At 28.8% G+C, this 23,702-nt stretch overlaps 1 protein-coding gene across 12 annotated transcripts in view; it reads right to left on the reverse strand.

The window, feature by feature from the left end:
* Itpr (Inositol 1,4,5,-trisphosphate receptor) overlaps positions 1-23,702 on the reverse strand; it is a 277,133-nt gene that overhangs the window by 119,603 nt on the left and 133,828 nt on the right. For 4 of the 12 annotated variants that reach the window (XM_085826962.1, XM_085826959.1, XM_085826956.1 and 1 more), the window contains 9 exons: positions 23,339-23,464; positions 21,377-21,505; positions 19,652-19,717; positions 13,189-13,309; positions 10,048-10,229; positions 8,937-9,085; positions 6,560-6,671; positions 3,558-3,605; positions 406-711 (listed from right to left, as the gene is read on the reverse strand). In XM_085826962.1, the coding sequence (XP_085683088.1) occupies positions 406-711; positions 3,558-3,605; positions 6,560-6,671; positions 8,937-9,085; positions 10,048-10,229; positions 13,189-13,309; positions 19,652-19,717; positions 21,377-21,505; positions 23,339-23,464 (1,239 nt within the window). Of the gene's footprint in view, positions 1-405; positions 712-3,557; positions 3,606-6,559; positions 6,672-8,936; positions 9,086-9,228; positions 9,333-10,047; positions 10,230-13,188; positions 13,310-19,651; positions 19,718-21,376; positions 21,506-23,338; positions 23,465-23,702 lie in introns of all 12 variants that reach the window. The other 8 variants (XM_085827006.1, XM_085826983.1, XM_085827012.1 and 5 more) reach the window with 6 other exon arrangements.

Genomic DNA, 23,702 nt, shown 5'->3' on the forward strand with positions numbered 1-23,702 from the left:
GAGAAAGTCAATTTCTAATTGAAAAAATTGCAAATGGATATGATTTACATTTCTGACAAAAATATATAACTTAATAATTCTGGAGATTAAGAGGACTTTCATTTAGACATTTATAGATTAGATTTGTTGAGAACAAAAGGTACAAGGCAATGTTTATACAATTTAGTTTAGCCTTCATTTCTACATCAATTACAAGGTAAATGAATTTGAATATTGTATTTGATCTAATGAAATTTATCATTTTAATATTAAGTAGTGAAATCAAAGTTAATCCATATAGCCTCTACTGTTTTCACATTTATACGTACTAGGAATTATTCCTATAGTTCAAGGCATAAACAAACATACACATTACTTGCAAATACATTAGGAAAGAAGCAGAGATTTCAAAACCAGCATAGTTACCTGTATTACCGGATTTCCACCTTCCAACAAAGCAATTCCTAATTCTACACTTTCTAAAAATATGGCATGGCTGGGATTTTTCATGATCAGTTCTACAACTAAATTAGAAGCTCCTTCTTCATTCAAATGGCACTGCACTTCTGCTAAAGTCATCTCAGCTCGAGTCAGAATCATTCCTCCAGGCCCATGAATTATTGGAGTAGAAGCACCAGGTTGATTAACAGGCTGTTTGCCATTAACAATGCTGTCTCTTTTCTGGATTTTGCCAAAGTATCTTAAAAGTAAAGTCTGGCGCAATGCTTCCCCCTAAAAAGTATTACTCAATTTTTAAAAAGATTTAACAGTATGCAAATATTATTCACACTTATACATACAATATCTAAACTAATAAAAAGTTATCATCATATTATTTAATACTCATATTTAGATTAGCAAATATTATGTTTTTAAAAAGCAATATTTAGTGGCCATTATCTGATTAAATGGACTTTTACTAACATATGAAAATTAGTTGTGCCTCAGTTAAATTCATATAATTCAATAAATAAACTTAGAATGTGACGAGTAAGTACACAAACAGCTGACAGATTATCTAACATTCCAAACTAACAAATTATAGGTCTGTTTCCAAAGGAAGATTTAAAAAGTGTGGATGGAGAGTGTATTTCTAACACTATTAGTAAATGGATTTTTAGTAAATGGATAAATGTGAAGACTCACGTGAAACAATAGTGATATGCTGGTGGTGTGGTGCGTATTTAATTATAGCAAAGCACACGAGGGCTATCTGCCTAAGGGAAGGTATGCCTTCGTGGAAGACTTTCTAAGGGAAACTGGCTCGTATACATGTTACACATGGGGAAAACCACGAAAACGCCCATGCAGCCAGCCCGTTCGCGGGATTCGAACCACGGACCGAACTACCAGTGTGATATGCTGGTGAAATGACGTAATGTTCTTATTAATTGGAAACAGAGAATATTAAAAAATTAAATTACTGGAAAGTGGCAACTAAGAAATTTAAGGATATCTTGATTTTGTTTCTAACTTTCACAGTTATGAATATATTAAAAATATAACTGCAATTAGTATATCTCAGATGATTATTAAAATTATTATTAGAATTGGTATTTGTAAACCTGCTAATATCATAGTTTTATTTATACATATTCATGCCAAAATATGGTGCAGAGGTATGCATGGAATTCAACATAACTTATATCTGAGAATTGTCATCTTACTAAATAAATGCCACATTGCGAACAATGCAATCAATACTTTTCCAGGAAAAGCTTGGTAATACAGGTAGTAAATATTGTAAACTTTAAAAATGGAAACTTTTTTTAATACTTAAGTAAATGATACATAGTAAAGTCGTGAAATTTTAAAACAACGATTTATTAAAAAATGCACATTTTTATTAAAAAATATTTTTGCTTCTGTCTTGTTTGTTACTAACACACATTCACCTCAAGTATTATAACTAGTACTCCCCTCCCGAATGCTTAAGGTATCACAACAATTTTGCATAATTAAATTACTGTCAGTGTAAAGTGATGAAAGAGCAATCTTAATATGGTCATTTGCAAATTGATAAATTTTACCTAAAAATTTCTAAAATATTTAATTTTATACACTTATTAGATAATTCTGACAGCTGCTTGTAGAAGTAAACTATAGCACCATCTTTTTACAATGAAAAATCGAAAATATAAAAAATAAATTATAACAAATTATTGCGAAAAAAATTATGCAATTATGCAATTTATTAAATTCTTTTTCATAATTTATAACAATATTTACCATATACTTGATGAAAAATATTTAAACAAATTCTTTTACAATTATAAAATTACTAAATAGTACTCTTTTGCAATCAACAGCATAAGACTAAAAAATTGAAAATTGATTTTTATGGCTTAAAATCTCAAACTATGTTCACAGATAGTGAATACCTCTCAGTACAAAGTTTCTATTCATATATAGAGTGGCCTTCAAACTGTGTTCCATGAAACCCTGGGGTTCTGCAAGTCCAACCCAGCAGTTCTGTGAGTCAAATTAAAAATTTGACATATGACATATGTCAAAGAGAATGTGCAAAGCTTTGCAAAACTAAACAGTTTTTTAAAGGAAAATGAATTAAATTTAGATTGCAGTGTTAACATTTACACAATGGAGTACCTTTCTCATTTGAAAGAAACTATAAAAGAATATTTTAGAAGAAAAAACTAAGTATAACCCAATAAAAATTCGAATTAGTACTATAATAAATCAGAAGGCTTGTTAATGAAGGAAAGGGAATAATTTATTGACATATCAACAGATTCAAAGTTAAAATCTAAATTTAAGCAAGAACAGCTACTAAAATTTTTGGTTACATATTCATCCAGAAGACCCAAAAATTTCTCACACAAATATAAAAATTTTTATGCCATTCAGAGCAACCTATTTAAGAAAAAATTTTTTCTTGAAGTATGTGGCAACAAAAACAAAGTGCAGAAACAAATTAAATATGACTGCAGATAACATCAATGCCACCCCAGCCACTAAATATAATTCTAGGGTAAGTGTCACCTGGAGCACAAGTTAATGCTATTAATGAGTAAATTACATTAAAACTTGACATTAATTTTTTTAAATAAAAGACAATTAACTGTCTTTACTTAAAATATCTATAACATACTGATATATTTTCAACATTATTTTTAGATATATCCTTCTAAGGTTGGGCTGGGGTTCTTAAAAAAAAAACTTTATAAGAAAACCATCTAAGAGTTACGCAAGTCAGCTAAGTTTGAAAACCATTGACATACAGCATCAGTTGTTGTCAAATTACATGCAAAGAATTCTACATTTATCATCTTCAAAAAAATACTTATGTATTATAAACTGAAGGAAAATAAACAATCTACATGCTACATTCTAACAATAACAAAAAACAAATAAACTATACATAATGTATCAACAAATGGAATGAAAAAGTTGAATAATTTATACAAAAATTATAAAAACAATTACTGGGAAGGGGATCTATATGGATGTGCACAAATACAAAGTTATATTAAGTGAAGCCATGAAGAGTAAACTAAATGAATAACACTACATTTTTGCCAATCATGCACATGCACATCAGATGGACCATTAATTCTTACCCTCATCTGATCTTCTATTTCCTTCTTTGTTAGAGCTTTAGCCTCTGCCTAAAACATTAATAGCATGAGAGAAAGAAAAAGAGCAAAGCACTGAAACTGTTAGGAAAGAGAGAGATTTAGAAAAACAGCGAGAGAAAAATTTTGTTAAGATTACAAAACAAGCTGCAGTATGTTTTTACAAATAAAGAGAGTACACACACAGCACTTTGTGAAACTTAGTATAAGCTTTTAGTATATGCAGAAAGAAGACAACTAAGACTTGAAGAGGAAAAGTTAGATAATTCATTCATGTTAACAGCTAAATCACATTCAGTGTAATTCATTCAGCACAATTTCTCAATTTATTCTTTTTATTATGATAATTCAGAATATATTCTTTATTTACGATATTTGGAATGAAAAACAAAAACATATGAAATCATTTGCAATTACCTTTTTTGAAAATTCTTGAAAATTCCCTTGTTGAATAATAATTACACATGTGCAGTTTTCTTTTACTTTTGACTGTTATGAATGGTAATCAAAATATTTCCATTTAAGAGCATTTAAGTACTGTGTATGATATGTGTGGCTGTGAACCTCTTCTGAGTGAACTGATAGACCATGATCAGACATCACGAGTAAGATATGTTTCTACATATGGAATGTTTGATTTGCCATGGCTATGAAATATGTTTAATGCAGATCAACTTGCAGATCTCTCTCTCTCTCTCCATTAAAATATATATATATATATATATATATATATATATATATATATATATATAAAGGGAAGTTATGAAGTTGGAACTGTGATATCCCCAATATCAGAGCACTTTTGACAATCTGCACTTATATCTCATGTTGAGTAATTTTTTTCGTTTCCCAACAGATGACAATGTCAGTTAGTTGATGACTTTGTGGCAATCAAGCAGCATGTGCATTTAATTAAAAAATCCACATACTGATTTTAGAGTCAGAATTGGACTTTTGCCTTGGGGAAAAATATGTGGTTCGTATGCTAAAGACTTTCATTCAAACACCAGGATCACTTTATGGGCACCAAAGCAATGGCGGTTCAATTAACATCTTCAACTAGGAAATAATGCCATTGAAGGTGGCAATGAGTAAGCCAGTCCCTGGTTCTCTCTCTCTCTCTCTTTTTTTTTTCTTTTTTTTTGAAGATGGATTTACGTAACTTTTCACGTGAGAAGTGAATATACTTCTATAAGGGACATCTTCAATCTAGTTCACCAATGAGACTTAATGCTAATAATAATTCCTTCAAAATAATGAGCACCTATTACGTCCTATGACTCTTAAATGGAAACATTTTGATCACTAAATATAAAAAATTTTTGAAAGAGCTACAATTCAAATGATCCCAAGCTCTTTTAAAGTGTATTTAACCTTTAATACTCTAAACATGAAGAAAGTACATTACCAATAACTTTTCTGCTAATTTTTTTTAAAGCAGTAAACTTTATTGCTGTTGCAAGACTCACTCTACTTTATTATGCATAAATATTAAATAATTACTCACTGAACTATTTTTGGGAAAATGAATACAAATCATTAATGTTTCCTCAGCAGTCTGTTTTATATTAAAAAATGTTAACAATCTTCAATCAAAATAAACAAACAGTTATTAAAAGAGACCATACAATAAGACAAATATTTATTCATTGTATGACATATATATTATAATAATAACCATGTAATATGATAAATTATTGCATGTGATGTAAAAAAAAGCAGATACTTTTACATGTAATCCCAAAATAGTATGCAAATAGATTATTAATTCAGCTCCTAATCTAAAATTTAATGCATGAGGCATGACATCATGTATAATTTCACACACACACACACACCACACCACACACGCACGCACGCACGCACACACACACACACACACACAAACAAAACAAAAACAAAATTCCAATGGAAAATCAATAAAAGTTTATTACTTATTTACCTCTAATACTCTCAAACTACAAAAGAGGGATGTTCAAATATAGATTACAATTTATCAGCTAAATTTTATTCATTGAATACAATGAAGAAACTTAGTCACAATGCAAATCCAATACCCATTTCAGTGTTCAAGTTTTCTAACTCCAGAAGAACAAGTTCTAGACTGCATGTTGATCTAGACTTGCATGATGTCAATAACCCAATCATTAGACTTTATAATTTCTTTGTCTTTACACACTTATCCATTTTGACTGCAAAATAAAAGTAGCACTCAGATGTTATTATAGTGTTTAAAATCTTACCTCCATTTTTTTCATAATGCTGCTGTAGTTGTGTGACGGTAACCAAATTTTGGTTCAGAAAACATAGCACTCAGATTGCTAAATTTAGAATGACCTTTGATTAATGTTTCCATACTACCAACATTTAGTTTAGGTATTCCCCCTTTAATTTCTCTGATGGTGATTCTTTAATCAACCCCAATTTGTGCATCAGTGGCAGTCATCTTGCCTTCACCAGTTAAGGTTTTTGGCCAACAACATGCAGCTCCTTTTCAACTCTCACTTTTTTTTTAAAAAATTATAATAATAATAAAAAAAACTTGCAACAATTATACCCTGCAGTTAAGAAAGACATTACAAACTTACTTTTAAGTAGTGAATAAATATAAGATGGAATAACACTTTTATCTGTCAAAAATCTAATGATCATTCACTGTACATCTGTTGTAAATCTATTGCTCTTACATGTCCATTATAATTAACAGGGCTGATAGAAAGAGAAACTAGTACTGCTATTGGCAATTTCAAATATGTATGTGCTTTCACAGTGAATGTATTGAATTCTATACAAGAATCGGGTATGAAAATTCCTGTTTATATTTGAGCATCCCTTATATAATGATGTATATATTATATGCATGTTTATACATATGAAGCAGCTCACAACAGATATCAGTAGACATGCACATATACATGTGCCTGATATGTCAGTATATTATACATAAAAATGTATTTCAATATGAAAATATGTAATACATAACATACTTTTTCACCATAATCAGGATCCAAAGACATCATCTCTTTTAAAGTCTGCAAAACTTTTATACATAATTTTTCCTCTTTTTCTTCAAGCAATCTCTCTGTATGACTAATAAGCCTAAGGATGCAAAATTTTACAATTAATATAACAGTTACATAAAAACATAATTAAAAACAAATGCAAAGAAATAAAAAAATTAAATGCAAAATAAAACACTTTTTACCCCAATATATATAATAAATATTTCAAAACACATCATAATCAGACAATTGCCAAATTGCTTTGAACACTTTATTTCCCTTTTGACTACTAACCATAATGTTAAACGTACAACGGTTTCTTGCATGCATTATTGATGTTTACATTTTTTAACCCTGCTTATGATTATAAGTTAAGAAGGAAGATACAGAGCTTTTAAGATAAATTTTCTGTAATTTTGGTTTTTAAGGCCATATAACATTTTTGCAGTAATTATGCCTATAAATTTACAAAATGGGTTTTAAGTATACCTAGATTTTGATGGCTACAGGAACATATTTGCAATACATTATTCTTTTACTGCACTTGGCAACAATATTAAAACTATTTCAATTTAATTTTGAGGGGGGATAATTTTAGTTCTGTCATGATTTGAATTAGTGAGGTTGGTTTGCTTAAAGTTTGTGAATACAAATGAACACCACTTTATAACATCTTAAATTTGTTTTACTACTTGATTTCGTTACCATGTGATCAGAATGAATCACTGTGAGCAAAACAAGATTTTTCACTATAAAATATTAGATGTGCAAAGTTTGTTTTAAAACAAAGAGGAAGTACAGAAACAAGAACTGTTTTAAGATGACATACCGAAACACATCTACATAGTTATACAGAAATATATAGAGGCAAACAAAGAATTAATGAAAAGTGCAATCAGAAAGCTGTAAAATCTAGCATTTTTGAATCACAGACATTGCTCTCTTCACAATAAAGAATGTAAGATTTTTATAAGTTTGCTTCTTTGATGAGTCAATATTCGAAGTTCACAGATAAAATATTTTAACCCATAAGGACACTCAATGAGAAATCTTATATGAATTACAGTCAGCAAACAGTCAGACACCTAGTATCTGGTATAGTTTAGTCCATAATATTTCAATATGTAATTGAAAGGCCTTACACTGAGGAGGGGGGACCTACAAATCAATAAAATTCAGTCAAAAGTCGTTAATCCGAACCTCAAAGCTATAAATTTTAACGCATAATGCATTGATGCATGCACGTAATACCTTTACGCATGTGCACATGCGTGTATGCATGTGCATAATACGTTTACGCATGCACGTTTAATGTATAACAGATGGTATAAGCTAGGCTAAAATTATCTATTTGTTGTAGATTGCGTAGTTCCTTAATCTTCGAATTGGATCCGGCTTATTATTTTTTGCAGACTGTTAGAGCAATTTTATAAAAGTAAGTTAGAACTTTTGATTATGTCAAATAGAATTTCTGATTCTGGAACTACCAAAGGATATACAAAGCGAAAGCATGTTTCGATGTCCATCAAACAAAAAGTGGAATTGCTGCAAAAAATGGATAAAGGCATACCCTTTGATTCTCTAATCATTCCGAAATATGTTCATCAATTTCATGCTGCTCTGCTGAGTGCGGGGGGGGGGGGCGTCGCGGCACACAATGAACTGGAAGTTGATCTATCAGAACTATCCTCATCTTCAGGGCAGATGTTTTTATTTTATTTGGCTTATAATTCCTTACTAAATGTAGTATTTTATCTCGATGTACTCCGTCTCTGATATGATTTAAATAAAATTCCTCGTCATTATAAATATCACGAATACACATCAAATAGTTTTCTGGTTGCAATTTTCTAATTTCGTCTATGCGTAATGTATGCTTTACGCATGCGCGCATTGAAAGAAATGTTTAATAAAGTAAACAAATAAATATTAAGCTTTTTCTTTTGTAAATTTTGATACCCTTTAGATCATAATTGCTCTTTATTTCATAAATTATGGTTTCATATTTTTAATTTTATTTCTGCATGCCATCTTACCAGATTTAAACTGATGATCTATAATTCGGAATCGCCGAAGTCCCAACGAGTCCAGATTAAAGACTTTTTACTGTATTTGAAAATCCTTTTTAAAAGTACGACATTTCATACATGAAACTGGTTTTTAAATTTCTACATATTCTAGATTTCTTTCTTTCAGGTAAGACTACAGGGAGCTAATGTTAATTTCTTTTACAGTTAAAAAACAGCCTGGAAATAAATTTAAGACAAATGTATTTAAAATTAATAATGCAATACTAAGGTAGATGAAATATGCATTAAAAATTATTATTTCAACGTTAAGCACAGATCATAAAGAATCTTACTTTGATATAAATCCACCATGCTCACATTTTTTTCGAGCTTCAGTCCCTGGAGGAAATAAAAGTTCAGGCCTGTGAAGAACATCTACCAAAACAGACAGTTCTGATTGGACCAGTGGGTGAAGTTGATCTTCTAACAAAGATACTATGTCCTAAATAAAGTATATCAAATATAGGGCACCTTCGAGTATTTTAAAAACATTTTAAGATCTTGAGCACATTTCACATTTAGTATTATATTTATTTTAACATGATTCATACATAAATTTGATAATTAAATAAAAAATTATGGTACCTGAGAATTAGTTGGCATCTGCCAATATGCCACTAATAATACACTAACCAGCACACAACTTAACTTGCAGGATATGGAAATCTTAGAAGTTGTCCTAGATTCTTCTGAAAAGAAGTGAGTTTTTAGCTTGAACCAATTGGGGGGGATAAGATTTTTTTTTTTAAATTTTAATGTTTAATTAATATTTAATAACTAATAAATTATAATTATTTTTGACATAAAAATAAATTTTAATAATCTTAATAAATTCTAATGTAAAAAATTCAGACTAATAACAGCAAGAGCATACCTGCACAGAGTCATTTTTTTGGGTAACCCTTTTCCCATGAAAGTTCTCAGAATATAACTTTTTAATCTTGTGCTAATTTTTAATACATTCTGCAAAACCATTTTACCAAATCTGCTCAGAAATGATGTAGAAGTAATTAATTATTTCTAGGTATATAAAATTTTGCCTAAAAATGACAAGTGTTCCATTTCTCATGCAAGGAAATTGTAGAAGACAAAGATGCAATGTTAACTACATCAATGTGTCAGAATAAGAATTAGGAACTGGCTCAAAGGAAGTCATTTGCTTTCTTATTTAGAAGAGTTCATATGAAGGCACAGATAATAACAATTTACTTAATTTGATTTTGAATTCAACTGCTAGGTAACGCAAGCTGGAAATATAAGGCAGGGGGAACCATTTAACAAAACTGCTGATACTGAAAATTTATTTCATTGACAAAAGGCATCAACAGATTGCTGGGAGTGTATTGGCAGGTGTCAGCTAATATCCAGATACCAAGAAAACTTACATTACACTAAGATTTTTACCTGCAGACCTTCAATAATACTCCGGTCATTTTTAAATACATTTACAGAGGAAGGTATTCTCCTTGGAGTTCGAGCTGCTGATAGCCATGCTCTAGTATGCTTACTTATCATAGCATTTTTATTAAACATTGCAGCCACCTGAGTGTCTAAATCAACAGGAATAGCAATTCCTCTGTTCTTTCCTGCAATTAAATTGTTATATATATATACATATTCTGTGTGAACACGTACACACATATATATTTTATATAAATTTTAAAACAATATTATGCTTTTAAGTTTACCATCAAAATCTCATAAAAAGTTCATAACAAGAGTCGAAAATAGCTATAAAAGAATTTTAGTGATATAAAAAATAGCTGTTTCTATGGTGGAGGAGAAGGCTCATGTATGAGGATCACAAATACATTACAGTACAAAATTAACATTCCTTTTAATACTTTTTTACATTTGTTTTCTTATTATTATAATTACTGAAGAAGGTGCTATTGTTTAACTGCATAATATTCATGTTCTTAGCCAAATAGAAATTGTTACTATATTTTTTAAAAGAAATATTTGTAGTAATAAACGTTTTGCACAACAATCTCGTAAAAAAAGGGGGAGGGGGAAAAAAAGAACACCTGCATTTTGAATAAGTTTACTTTTCTTTATAGAATATGTGGAAAAATCTGTGGAAAGCATTAACTTATGACAAAACACATATGATGATCAAAGCAAGTCCTTACCCCTACACTATTGGGTGCTTTTATTTTGAATAACTTTTTCTAAACTATATATGCTGATTACTGAAGCCTTTACATGACTAATGACTATAATATTCACAATAAATTATAACTGCATATTTATATTTACATATAAAGGAACAAATATTTTAATAAAGTACCTAGATCAGGGATGGGCAAACTTTTTCGATCGCGGGTCAAAAATCGAAAAAATAAAGTTTGGCGAGCCAAGATGAATTTTTCTAAAATTTTAAAAACAATATACAAGTATTACAATTTAATATATTAATGAGATGAATGAAATTGCGATTTCATTTTTAAAAGTTCCTTATATTGAGGTTTGAAGTGAGATGTACTGATTCTAAGGAACGAGGCTAAATGCTCATCTGTCAGTCTACTTCTGAAATAATTCTTTCTAAGGTTCATAGTTGAAAACACTTGTTCACATATATAAGATGAAGCAAACATAGCACTGATTTTCTGGGCATGAGATATTAAATTTAGGAAACTTACTTTCGATAATGATTTGTAAAACTCTAACTTTGGCATATTTAGAAACAATTGCTTGAGATGATTGTTAGATTGCAACTCAATTAATTCAAGCTGCAAATCTGACCTCACTGCTTCACAATTTACGTTGAATGGTATGGTAAAAATATCCAATTCTGCTTGAATGGCACTGAAATCTTGAAATCTGCATTCAAACTCAAAATGCAGTTTTTTCAAGCTATCTTCATAATTCTTAAGGTTCTCTTCATTTACTGAGGGTATTGAATTTAACCTCGGGAAATGAGATAAGTCGTTCTTACCTAGCTGCCCAGCAAACATATTAAGTTTTAGTTTAAAAGCTTTGATATGTGATCAAATGTCGTCGATAAATTGATTTTTCCCTTGCATCTTGACATTCAAGTTGTTCATATGACAAAGAAGATCTGTGAAAAATGCAAAGTCTGAAAGCCATTTTGTAGCTTCTAACATTTCGCACTCCGCAGAACACTGTTTCTCATGGAAGAAGGACACAATGTCATCTTTCAGCTGCCAAACGCACTCGAAAACACATCCTGCATTAAGCCACCTTACTTTCGTGTAATACAGTACATCAGAGTATTCAGATTGCACTGACTGAAGAAAATCTTGAAATTGCCTGTGAGTAAGCCCACAAGATCGAATAGTATTTACAAGCTTCACGACTGTATCAAGCACGGGTTTCATATTCAATGCAGATTTACACAGAACATTTAAAGGGAAAATCGGAAAGTATACCCAACAGGTTGCTAATAAAACCTAAACAAATTCTTGAAATATGCCGAAACATCAGTTTTAAAGGCTTTGATGTTATGCACATGCATTTAGATTTCGAACTGTTTCTTAATGATTTTCTGTACATAGTAAATTACAGATATCATCTTTATAACTTTAAAACAAAAAATTAACAACAACGAAACATTTCATTATAAATTTAACATATTTATGCTGGAAAATACATGCACAGAACAGCATAGAAACACATACGTTTCACTGCTGTAATTCAATGTTTTGAAGTTACAAATATGGACACCACTTGTTCAGTGGAGTTTCATTTCCCGATAGTGGAGGAAACTGCAAACCTTTCCTCCTTCTATTCTAACCTTTTAAAAAACATTAGGCGTAGCCGCACTTAAACAAACTTTTAAATAATTAATAATTTTACAACTATTGCATGCAGATTAACTAAAAGTATACAAGCCTTAACTGGAAGATAAGAACAACATAATTCACTAATTTTGAAATCAGAAAATGCACAATTTAAGAACATAAAAGAATAAAAAAAACTGAGCTCACAGAGCCGAGTAACAGAGTGGGTACATATATATTTATATACTTTTGGTGAGGCCGACTGCAAGCAAAAAGGGAGATCAACTATATGTTATGGCAGCCCCATATACAAAATTTCAACATTATGAGGCTACTCGTTTTTGAGTTATGCAAGATTCAAACATCCGTACAAACATCATGAAAAAATCTCTTTTGAATCCATTTTAAATCAATTTTACAATTGGTTTGGGAAAAAAAAGTCCTTTGTTCTGTCCTTATGTACAGATTTCATTTAAAAAACATCATTAAATTGCATTCAATAGCAGTCGAAATGGATATTTTTGTTGATATATGATACCCAGAATTGTTCGTTATTACAGTACTTTCTTCAGATAACTATCTACAAATTCCAGATAATTTTGAACAGCTTTTTTAAAATGAATGAAAGGGTCACTAATTTTGAATTCTTGGAATATTTTTGGAATGACACAATGATAATAATTTGGAATTTATTATAATTTCATGCATAAAATATTTTCTTTAGCTTATAAAACAAAAACTGAGCAATATATCTTTTATAGTTATATTTAAATACATAAATAAGAATTTTTACAAGCATTACCAATATCAGATAAAGTCTTGATGCAACTTTCAACATTCATCCTTTGTTGTATAGTCAACCAAGCACAATTTGATAATCTAAATGCTCCTTGTAAAAGACGCACAAATACTGGCTGATGTGTCTTAAAGAGAAAATCACACATATATTATTAGAAAAAATTATATGGCTAGATTTTGTGATTTTTACAGCAAACCTATTTTCTAAATTCATATACAAATACTACACATATACACATGCAATATCATGTACAACATGCATAACAGAGATGGACAGAGAGATATACATGCATAGACTCAGTTATTTTATAATTAAAAGGAAAAATGTATGATTAATACATGACTATTTTTATTAGAAAGGTGTAGAATAAAAATTAGTAAACACTTGATAATTTTCTGCAAGCAACCATGCTATAATGGAGCTGTTCCTCAGCCAGTAAATTAATAACATATATAAAAAGTAAAAAATTTAAAACCAACTTCATAAACAAATGAATATGGAATGCCTCTGCATCAGGAAGGCATTCAAAAATTCTTGGATGAACAGTTATAATTATATAATTTAGACTGGCTCATCAGCTAATTTTGGATGAACAGAAAAGCAGTGGTTTTCCTGGGAGGAGGGATTGAATTGAATCTGATCTCTCTCTTCTTGATAACGTTGAATCAGATTTACATTGTATTCCTCTTCCTGTATTATTTGCTATAATTTTGTCCATATCTGTAGTTTTTGGGAATTGTTCCGGTTTGGTGATTACTGGTTGATGTTTTTTCCAAATTTATTGGAAATTTTGGATTTTACTTATATTGAATTTCATTTATTTCATGTCTTTGTGAATTTGGTTCTAAATTTCTTCTTTTTGTCTAAAATTAATTAATTTTTTAGCAGCATAATACACGAAAATAGTATTGAGATAATTCTGTTTAAAAAAAAAATTGTGATACTGTAACATAAAAGTAAGCAGCTATTAGTGGCTTTTACTAATAAAAAAAGTTTAACAAAAACTTGGGATTTAGACCTAACAACACAAAGGAAAAAAGTTGAAGTTTCCTTTATAAACTTTATTGTAATTTAGGCTAGCTCCCTGATTACTTTCACTATCTTCTCAGATCAAATACATAAAAATTAAGGAATGTCAGAGTTCCAATTTAAAACCTGTAGACATAATGACACTCCAATCAACCCTAGTGCAACAAAGCATCAAAATTTGAAAAAATTTAATTATAAACATGTAAAACTTGTAATATTGTTTACATTGAAAAAACTAAAAATAATCTTAACATCAAAATCAACAACCACAGATCACACATAAAAAATCAATAACAATAGTATTAATTCAATTACCAAGAAACTAAAAACATTTCAAATTTCATGATTTCAACAATACAGTTTTAAAGATCTTAGATACTATTCCTACTCTTACATATAGATTTTTTAAGTAATCTCTTTATATTTTACAGTTTAGTATGCTTTATCCATATGGATTAAACTCTTCAATTAATAATAAATCTTTTATGTTACGGTTTACGAACAGTTTCATTTTTTCAGCAAGAAAACACAAAGAGGTGCCAGAGAAAAAAATCAAAAAAGTAAAAGCTTCTATATATACTACTATACTAGAATCAAAATTCCAGGATATGTTTGATAAGCCATATAAGGAGAAAAATATTCTTGATAAGCTTTGTTCATTCACTCGCAGGCATCTACTTATCATTCAAAATTTCTTCAAAAATAAGTTTACAGGCAATAGCCTCACCAAACATTTAGTAGTTGACTTTATCAAATTTAAATTTAACTATAATTTGTCTAAGTCTAAAATAATTTTCTGTACTATCAACTTTCTTCATAGGGGTTTTGATGATTTCAATCTACATTAAATCTTTACACATGCGCACAGGGGCATAGTCTCAAGGCATGCAATACATGCCTATAAAATTGAAATTGTGTAAAAAGAATTATTATCTTTTAACTCATTTGTATAGTAAAAACCTTATTTATTATTTTAAATATACTGTTTTGCATTGCATCATTGATTTTATTTCATATCAGAGATTCAAAATAGAACATGTAGCATGCTGTTGTGTCCTCTAATTCTGCTTTCTCAAGCTATCCATATATCAGCATCTAAAATAAAATAATGTATTTCAGAAAGACAAAGAGAAAACTTTATTCCTTCTTTTTTCCTGCTATGTGAGATGATTGAACAGTTTTTCCCTATCTGCATGCTCTCTCAACACAAAGCATTCAAGAAAGAAGAAATGAATATTCATTGTTTAGCTCTGAATTTAGCATTATTTATCATTATGTTTTAAACATTACTATTGTGCAATTGTCAGTTTTCTGCTTCGAAGTTTACATTTAAGTTTAAAGCTGCTTATTTAAAGTAGGCTTATTTTTTAGATGCTTATTCTTATTTCTGAACTTCTTTCAAAATTCTGCATGATGATGTATTGTACCAGTGATATTAAATGAAGCATCGTTTCACAAAAATTTTGATACATAGATAAAAATGAAACAGGGGCTTTTAAAGGACTTAATTCAACTAATATTTCAATTTTGATCATGCTCTGAAAAAAATGACTTAATGATAAAATTTAGCGTTCATGCGCTGTAAATATAACGATAAAATTTGAGACATACTCAAACTGCATAATGCAAGAAAACTAGCTAGTTAGTTAATAATTTATGATGTTAAAGAAAAGCCAAACTTTTCCCATGATCATCTGTAGTTGTGAATTTAACAAATTCAGTGTGCTATTTATTAGTACCTAAAAGACAGCCCATGTCCGATTATGGCACTTTAATTTTTTGAGTGAAATCATAATTTTAGCCAGACTGTAATGAAGCTAAAGTTAGGCCAAACTCCTTGTACATCTGAATTGCAATATTAATGGAAAATACTGTTAACAGAAAATATTAATGATAAATTTTACTTAGCAGTTAGTTAAACTAATGTTGGTACTAGAAACAGAATGAGTGACTAAATTTCCATGCAAAGAGCAAAATGCATGGGAAAACTTCAGCAGTTGAAGAAGAAAATTCTTCTTGTCAAATGGCAAACCCCTCAGAAAATATTTGAAGGGTATATTCATTTGGTCAAAATGTGTTTAAATGGATTAGAAGCCAAAAATAAAAATTCATATATCTCAGTGGGAAGAAAAACACTTTTTCTTCTCTCTGAGGTACAAACTCCATTGTATGCCTGAATTGCAATATGAATGTAAAACATTGTTAACAGAAGATATTAATGCCATATTTTATTTAACAGTTAGTAAAACTGATATTAGTACTAGAAACACAATGAGCAACTGAATTTTCATGCGGAGAGCAAAATGAATGGGAAAACTTCAGCAAATGAGGAAAAAAAAATTCTTCTTGTCAAAAAGCAAGAACCACAAAAGACACTTTTTGGGCTATATTCATTTGGTCAAAACGTTTTTAAATGGATTAAAAGCAAAATAAAAATTAACCTTTATTTCAGTGAAAAGAAAAATATTTTTCGTTCCACTGAGATATAAGTGCATTCTTGTTTATTCTTGTTTTACCCTGAATAAAATATTAATTTTTGTTTTATTGTCCCCCCTGTGCAGAGGTTAGCAGAGGCTGACTTCCAGTCTGAATGTCAGTGTTTATGTGTTCTTGATCTTCTCATGAGCCCATTATCAGACCACTCCTGGTATATTGTGTACAATGTTATTCGAGATGAGACAGCTTAATCAGTCTGGCTGTTATCGACAAATGCATGAGAAGCATGTATCCAGCCATTGTCGGGGGGGGGGTGAAGAAGAAAAGAGAGACAGCAAGAAAGAAAACTACTACCTTTTATCCTTTGTATCATGTCTTATTATTATGAACTTACTCACCTTTCATTTCTTTAACTATTTCATTAAATGTTTTCAAATTATAGTATATCATTAACTTAGTTTAGCAAAATATTTATACCTTTTTATTTTATTTAATTTTTCATTATTTATTTCTTTATCTATTCTTTTATTTATCTGTTTTTTCCCTCTTTGATTCTGTTTTTGTCAGCATTCTATAGAAGTTCCAGCACTTCTAATTTTAAAAATTAAATTCTGGTTGTAGTATTATAACATGTTTAGAGCAATAAAGACTAGATCTTATTAAAATAAAGCATTAAAACTAAGCACATTAAAATGGCTATAAAACTTTATAAAGATAGTACATAAAAGGCAATAAAATATTAAATCGATAGATATATAATGTATATGCCTCCATAAAACAAGAGCTGTCTTAATCAATGTGCTAATTACACAAATAGATGAAATTATATAAAATTGATAATTTTAAGCAAAAGTAGGAAATGTAGGCATACTTTAGCATGGATATTTCATATTGCTTAAACTTACTGATTTTATAAATAGCAATTAAAAAACAATATGAATACCCTATACAGAAAATAATGATTTCTTAGTTTGTTTCTTTCTAAAAAGCACAATCACATATCACAGAAAGCCAATATGTGGAACTGTAATATGTTCAGGAAAGCAAACAGAAAGCTTGATTCTAGAAGCCCAAATTTTGAATTTGTTTTATTATCTATTTCATATTTTGTAAAACTTTAACGAATTTTTGATTAACAATTAGCGAGCAATGGCAAGACTCTACTGGGGGGGGAAGGTTACTACTTTACCTATTTATTTATGTACAGCGTGCAGAACTGTGTATCAGAAATTCTAAAGATATGCTCATTTTAAAATTATTCTACTATATTGCTGTTAAACTGAATTTTATGGTTTAAGTCCAAAGAACATGATATTTAATAAATAATGGTAACACACAAAACGTTAAAAAAACACCCCTTTGGACGTAATTTAAAATCTGAAACCTTTCAGATTTTTTTTTAAAATTTTTATTTTATTTTATTTATTTACCTCCCCCTTTTTTTAATTTGGTGTTCAGCAGCATGCCCTTTGTGAAAACTCAGCATATGCCATACATTAATCTTTCTATACAGTAAAAGGTATCTCTTAGAAATTAGAATCTAAAAACTTAATATGCACTGTTGTTTTTAAGTCCATTGACTATGGTCTGCCAAAATTTTAATTCCTAATACCTTAGTTAATTATGTTACGAGGATAGAATTACTTTTTATTTACATAATATGTGCACGAAAAATTATTTTTTGATAAATTATTATTTCTCTATAGGGCCAGCATAATGATTTTCACTAAAAGACCAAAATTCTCAGAACATGTAGTAAGCAAAAATTGCTTTTGATAAGCAGAAGAGATGAAGAAAAAGAAATATCTCAATTGATTTAGCCTTCAGATCGGAAGCATTTTTGAAAATATCCCATATCATTTCATTATTCAACAGATATAATAAAAAAGAGATTTAATGCAGTTAGTTACTGCAAAAAAGAAAAAAATCTCTAAAATAAAATTTACATTTTTACAAACATTTAGGTGATAAAATAATGTAGCATTTAATAAAAAAAACTTACTACAATAAATATTTTACACTAGATTCACAACACTAATGTTACTCATGCGTTTAATGAGTGAACACAGCTCGTGTGTTCGATTATATAATATCAATCCATCTGAAAATGAAGTTAATGATTTAAAAAAACCATTAACAGCAATTTTAAATAAATGACAAAATTTTTATGCAAATTTTCTACTTAATTAACTAAGTAGTTTAATTAAAAAGACTCAATTTTTAATATTATGACTCAATCTTCCTTAGTTTGGCATTAATTTTAAAGTAATGCTCTATCACTTCAAAAATATCTGAATTGAAATTGCTTTGGCCTTTCTAATAAACAGTCAGATTATGTTAGTCTCCCTAGTGTATATTAAACAACACCTGAAAAAAAAAATACTATGCAATTTCTAAAAATACACACACTTGGTGCAAAGGCCTAAGTAAGGTTATAATATAAATACAGAAACCTTAAGTGTGAAGTCAAATTATACTAAATGAAAATAAAATAATTTCAAAGCTTTATTCAAGCTAATTAATGCTATTATGGCTCAGAATTTTTATATCATCATCTTTGAAGCATTTGAAAATAACTACAGATTTTCATGATTACTGCTGATTCTGCTATAAACCATTAATCATTTTGATTTCTAAAATAAGTTGAAAATTATTTTAGATATCTCTTAATCACAAATAATTCACATAAACTGCTTGAACTAATAAGAAAAAATTTAATATTAATTCCTTAGCAACCTAATATTTTTAATGAATTAATTAATAAATATCTTATCAAATAATATGTATTTATCACAGAACAACTATATACTTATGTTTAAGACATTCAACATTTACAAAATATTCTTATCCAACACACATTAAGTTATGTGTTATTAAGAATTACAAATTAAGAATATGTGTTGAAAATATTAACACAAAAACAAAGACTCACTCAGCACACACAAATATGAATTTGAAACTTTTCTCATGCTTATGTATTTTCAAACTATATCATACTCACATCAGTAAGATCAATTGCCGTTAATTGCCCTTGAGCCCAGAACACCCTAGCATGCAAAAGTTGCTTCTGATAAGCAGAAAAGATGAAGAAAAAGAAGTAGCACAGGTAGACATGCAAAAAAGGTAAACTAAGAAGGTAAAACCATTCTCAAAATTATATAAAATACAATCTTTAACCATTGTAAAATTAAGCAAATAAAAAATGAATAATAAGAAAGAAACTGATTTCAGTTTAATAAAACTTGGAATTTCTGACTGATGGATAGATAAATAAATAAATATTATAACAGTATTAAAATACATAAAAAATTCTCTAGTACTTGTAAATAATTTATATTTAAAGAAGAAATAGAAAAATTCTTAACTTTGCTTCTAAAGAAACTAAATTTTACACAAAATTTTGATACACTGTTTCAATACTACACAATAAATCGGAAAAAATTATATTTCTTTTAAGGTCGCATATAAGAAGTAAAATACACATGCACAAAAGAACAGTGCTTCAGGCATAAAGCTGCATCCAACACCATGGTGCACAAAAAGAGTTACTTGATACATTTTAAAACTCACCCAGTTGGTTTTGATGTTTAAGCAGTGCAGAAAATGTTAAAAAAGAAAACAAATCATTGTTAGATAATTACGTACACTCAAAAACAATATTAAAACTTAGTTTCATTAAAAACTGAAAGCATGATTATGTAATAAGATTCAAAATTAAGTAATTCGATATAGCATTATTGAAAATTACCTCATAATATAGATTATAAAAAACAGTAAGTATAAAAATGCATTGCTAAGCATTATAATGTTAAAACTCTTGTAAAATCTTAATAAATGAAAATACAAAAACATTAAAAATGGCTTAGTTCACACTCAACTTTTCAAAACCATGCTTATCTCAGATGAAATTTAATACCTTACAAGGTCTATAATCACTTTATTCACTGCTCCTGTAAATGTAACAAATAAATATATGATGTATATAATTTTAAACAACACCAAAATTAGAATTTTTGGGGAGAGAAAATTACAGATTAGCAAGGAACCATTAGTTACTGCTAGAACTTCATAAGTAATGCAGCATGTCTTGGTAAAGATAAGATATCAATTCAGTCAAATACCATATTTTTAATACAAATCATACAAGAAAATTATATGCTCTAATGTTACTCTCAAATTTCAACTGCAGTATCTGACTTATACTGGATCTTATACAACTGTCTAATTGGTCAGTAATTTACTGTTGTTTTACCTTTTATAAGATGAAATAATAATAATGAAAATTATGACCAATCCTACAAACTAAAAATAATATATTTAATGAGATTAAGATAAAAATATTCATATCATTACTTCTAAAACAAATCATTGGACATGAACATTAATAAAACATGTAAGAAACATTATCAGTAACCTTCAGATAATGAAGTAAATGAGTAACACCAGTTTTATTTTTACATCAAGAATTTTTAATTTATTCATTATAAGATAATTAATTATTATGGTCTAGTAGATATATATATATATATCAACTATTATACAAATATGTATTTATATAACATCTGGATAGTTTTTTCTCTACTTTACAAATAACAGTAGTTAAAAATAAATTTTCAGAAAAATATTAAGACCAGATTAATAAATTTAATAACAAAACATATTCCTCAAATAAAATTAGATAATTAAATACAGTGTTCTCAAAAATAGATATTTATGCACTACTGACCTGCACAGTTGTACTCTGATCGGAAAAAGGGGAATTAAAAAATGTTGTGATGATGTTCATAACTGAATTAGTAACATAATTTTCTAACTGCAGATCTGCATGCCTCCGATCATGTGTAGCATTGCAAACCTGAAAAGATGTTAAAAAAAGGGTTAAACTGATATTGAAAAACAGACTGAAGCAGTAAAAACTGACACTGTGTTAAGAACTAACAGTTAAATTTTTTCAGTATTAATAATCAGAAAATATCATAGACATCAATTAATCTTTATTGCAATATATGCTTAAATAAATGCATTACTTCTAAATACTCCTGGAATTATAGATTGCTTAACTGTAAATACTTCTGCTATTACAAAATGGTTAAATATATTTTTGCTTAGTTTAAAAAAATACACGAACCTGGAGTAAATAAATTATATGTTTAATATACTTTGGAATGAAAACATGACTGTTTAAATTTATTTAATATTTGAACAATAAAAATCTGATGTGTACACCACATGACTTCCTTGTACAGAATATTAAACTATACACATTTTTTCTTGCATTTTATTTAAACTTATTAGATTGAATTAAACCTACTTCGCCGACAGCGCATAAACCAAAATAGAATAAATGCATTCTTTAAAATTCACTTTGTTTACCATAGCGACACTCTGGCGCTAAGTTTATTTAACAGTATTATATTTCATTCATATTATAACTCAGAAAGCACAAAATGTATATCATTTAAAGAATTATCTAATCGTTGCCACATGTTCTATTCAAATACTATAATAAAGCTAGAACTATGTATAAAAGAAATTAAGCAAATAAAACAAAAAAGAAACAGTTTTTCACAGACGATTGAGATTTCATGATTTCATTTAATTAATTCAGTTCTTACTTCGAGAGAAGGCAAAAATACATAAAAACTCAAAATATCTATATTAAAAATTACAAAGTAAATCTCAAACGCTTATTTCCTCGAAAAAAATTACAGAAAGAATTAAGCATGATTTAATTGGCAATAATAAATGAATGCGTTATCTTTGTTGTTGCGAAGCTAAGTTTCTCTAGATTAGCAACAAATCCACTAGTCTCCTGTTTCAAATGTAAACATCAATGGCCGCCATTAAAAACAGGCTTAGCGGCAATTAAACAACTTTAAAATTGCTGATAATTCTAAAAATATTGCACACAGATTTACTAAAGGCATAAAATCCTTAACCGGAAGATAAAAACAATATAATTCAATCATTTTTAAAGAAAAAAATGTACAATTTACAAACATATAAGAGTAAAGAAACTGAGATTACTGAGCCGGGTAATAGAGTGGATATATATATAAATATATTTATATACGTTTGGTGCGGCCGATTGCAACCATATATACGAGGTGCACATCTACATGTTATAGCAGTCCTATATACAAAATTTCAACATTCTGAGGCTACTCGTTTTTGAGTTATGCGAAATATGTACGTACATACGTTTGTACAGACGAAACGAAAAATTCTCTTCAGAATTAATTTTAAAGCAGTTTTATAATTTTTTTTTAAGGAAAAGAGTATTTTATTCTGTCCTTACACACAGATATCACGCAAAAACATCGTTAAATTGCATTCAATAGCGGTCAAAATGGATATTTTCGTTGAAATATGCTGCCTGAAATTTTTCGCGATTACAATACTTCCTTTTTACTTCGTACAAGGAAGTAAAAAGCATAACTTAAATATGGAGTATGAAATAATTATGGTAAAAATACATTAAGAATTACATAAACATTAATGTCATTAGAATGTTCACTTTTAATTATGACATTTAATTATAAAAATGAAATATAGCTAGTAGCTTAATTTTATAATATACATACACAGGCACATTTACTGAAAATATTATTACATTTTACTAAACAATGCAACATCACTTAAAAAAAAAATATTTACAGAAAATATAAAAACGAGAGAAAATAGTTACCTGTGCCATATCCACAAGAAAATTTTCAAACAGTGTCCAAATGTGATTGCTTGTGTAAATTTCTTTCATTTCCACCTCAGTATCAATGAAACAATGGCTAAGAAAATTAATATACGCTTCTTTGACCTAGAATCCAAAATGAAAACAAAAAAATAAAATCACATCATTACCTTGATTTTGCAACGAAAATGTATTGCACGTAATTTAAAAATCTTTTGCTATATGACAATATTGCTATTGCTAAGCTTTTGTCTTCTAAAAGCAAATGAACTTAGAACCAAAGGAATTTAAGTTTTGTGGGCCAATTAGATCAAGCCACACCTAACTTTCTCACTTGCTGGCTTTTAATAAATAGGTTATCAAA

Source organism: Stegodyphus dumicola, chromosome 1 (genome assembly GCF_044657685.1).
Source record: "Stegodyphus dumicola isolate Sdum_Otavi_A_Nest chromosome 1, ASM4465768v1".
Lineage (NCBI taxonomy): Eukaryota > Metazoa > Arthropoda > Arachnida > Araneae > Eresidae > Stegodyphus > Stegodyphus dumicola.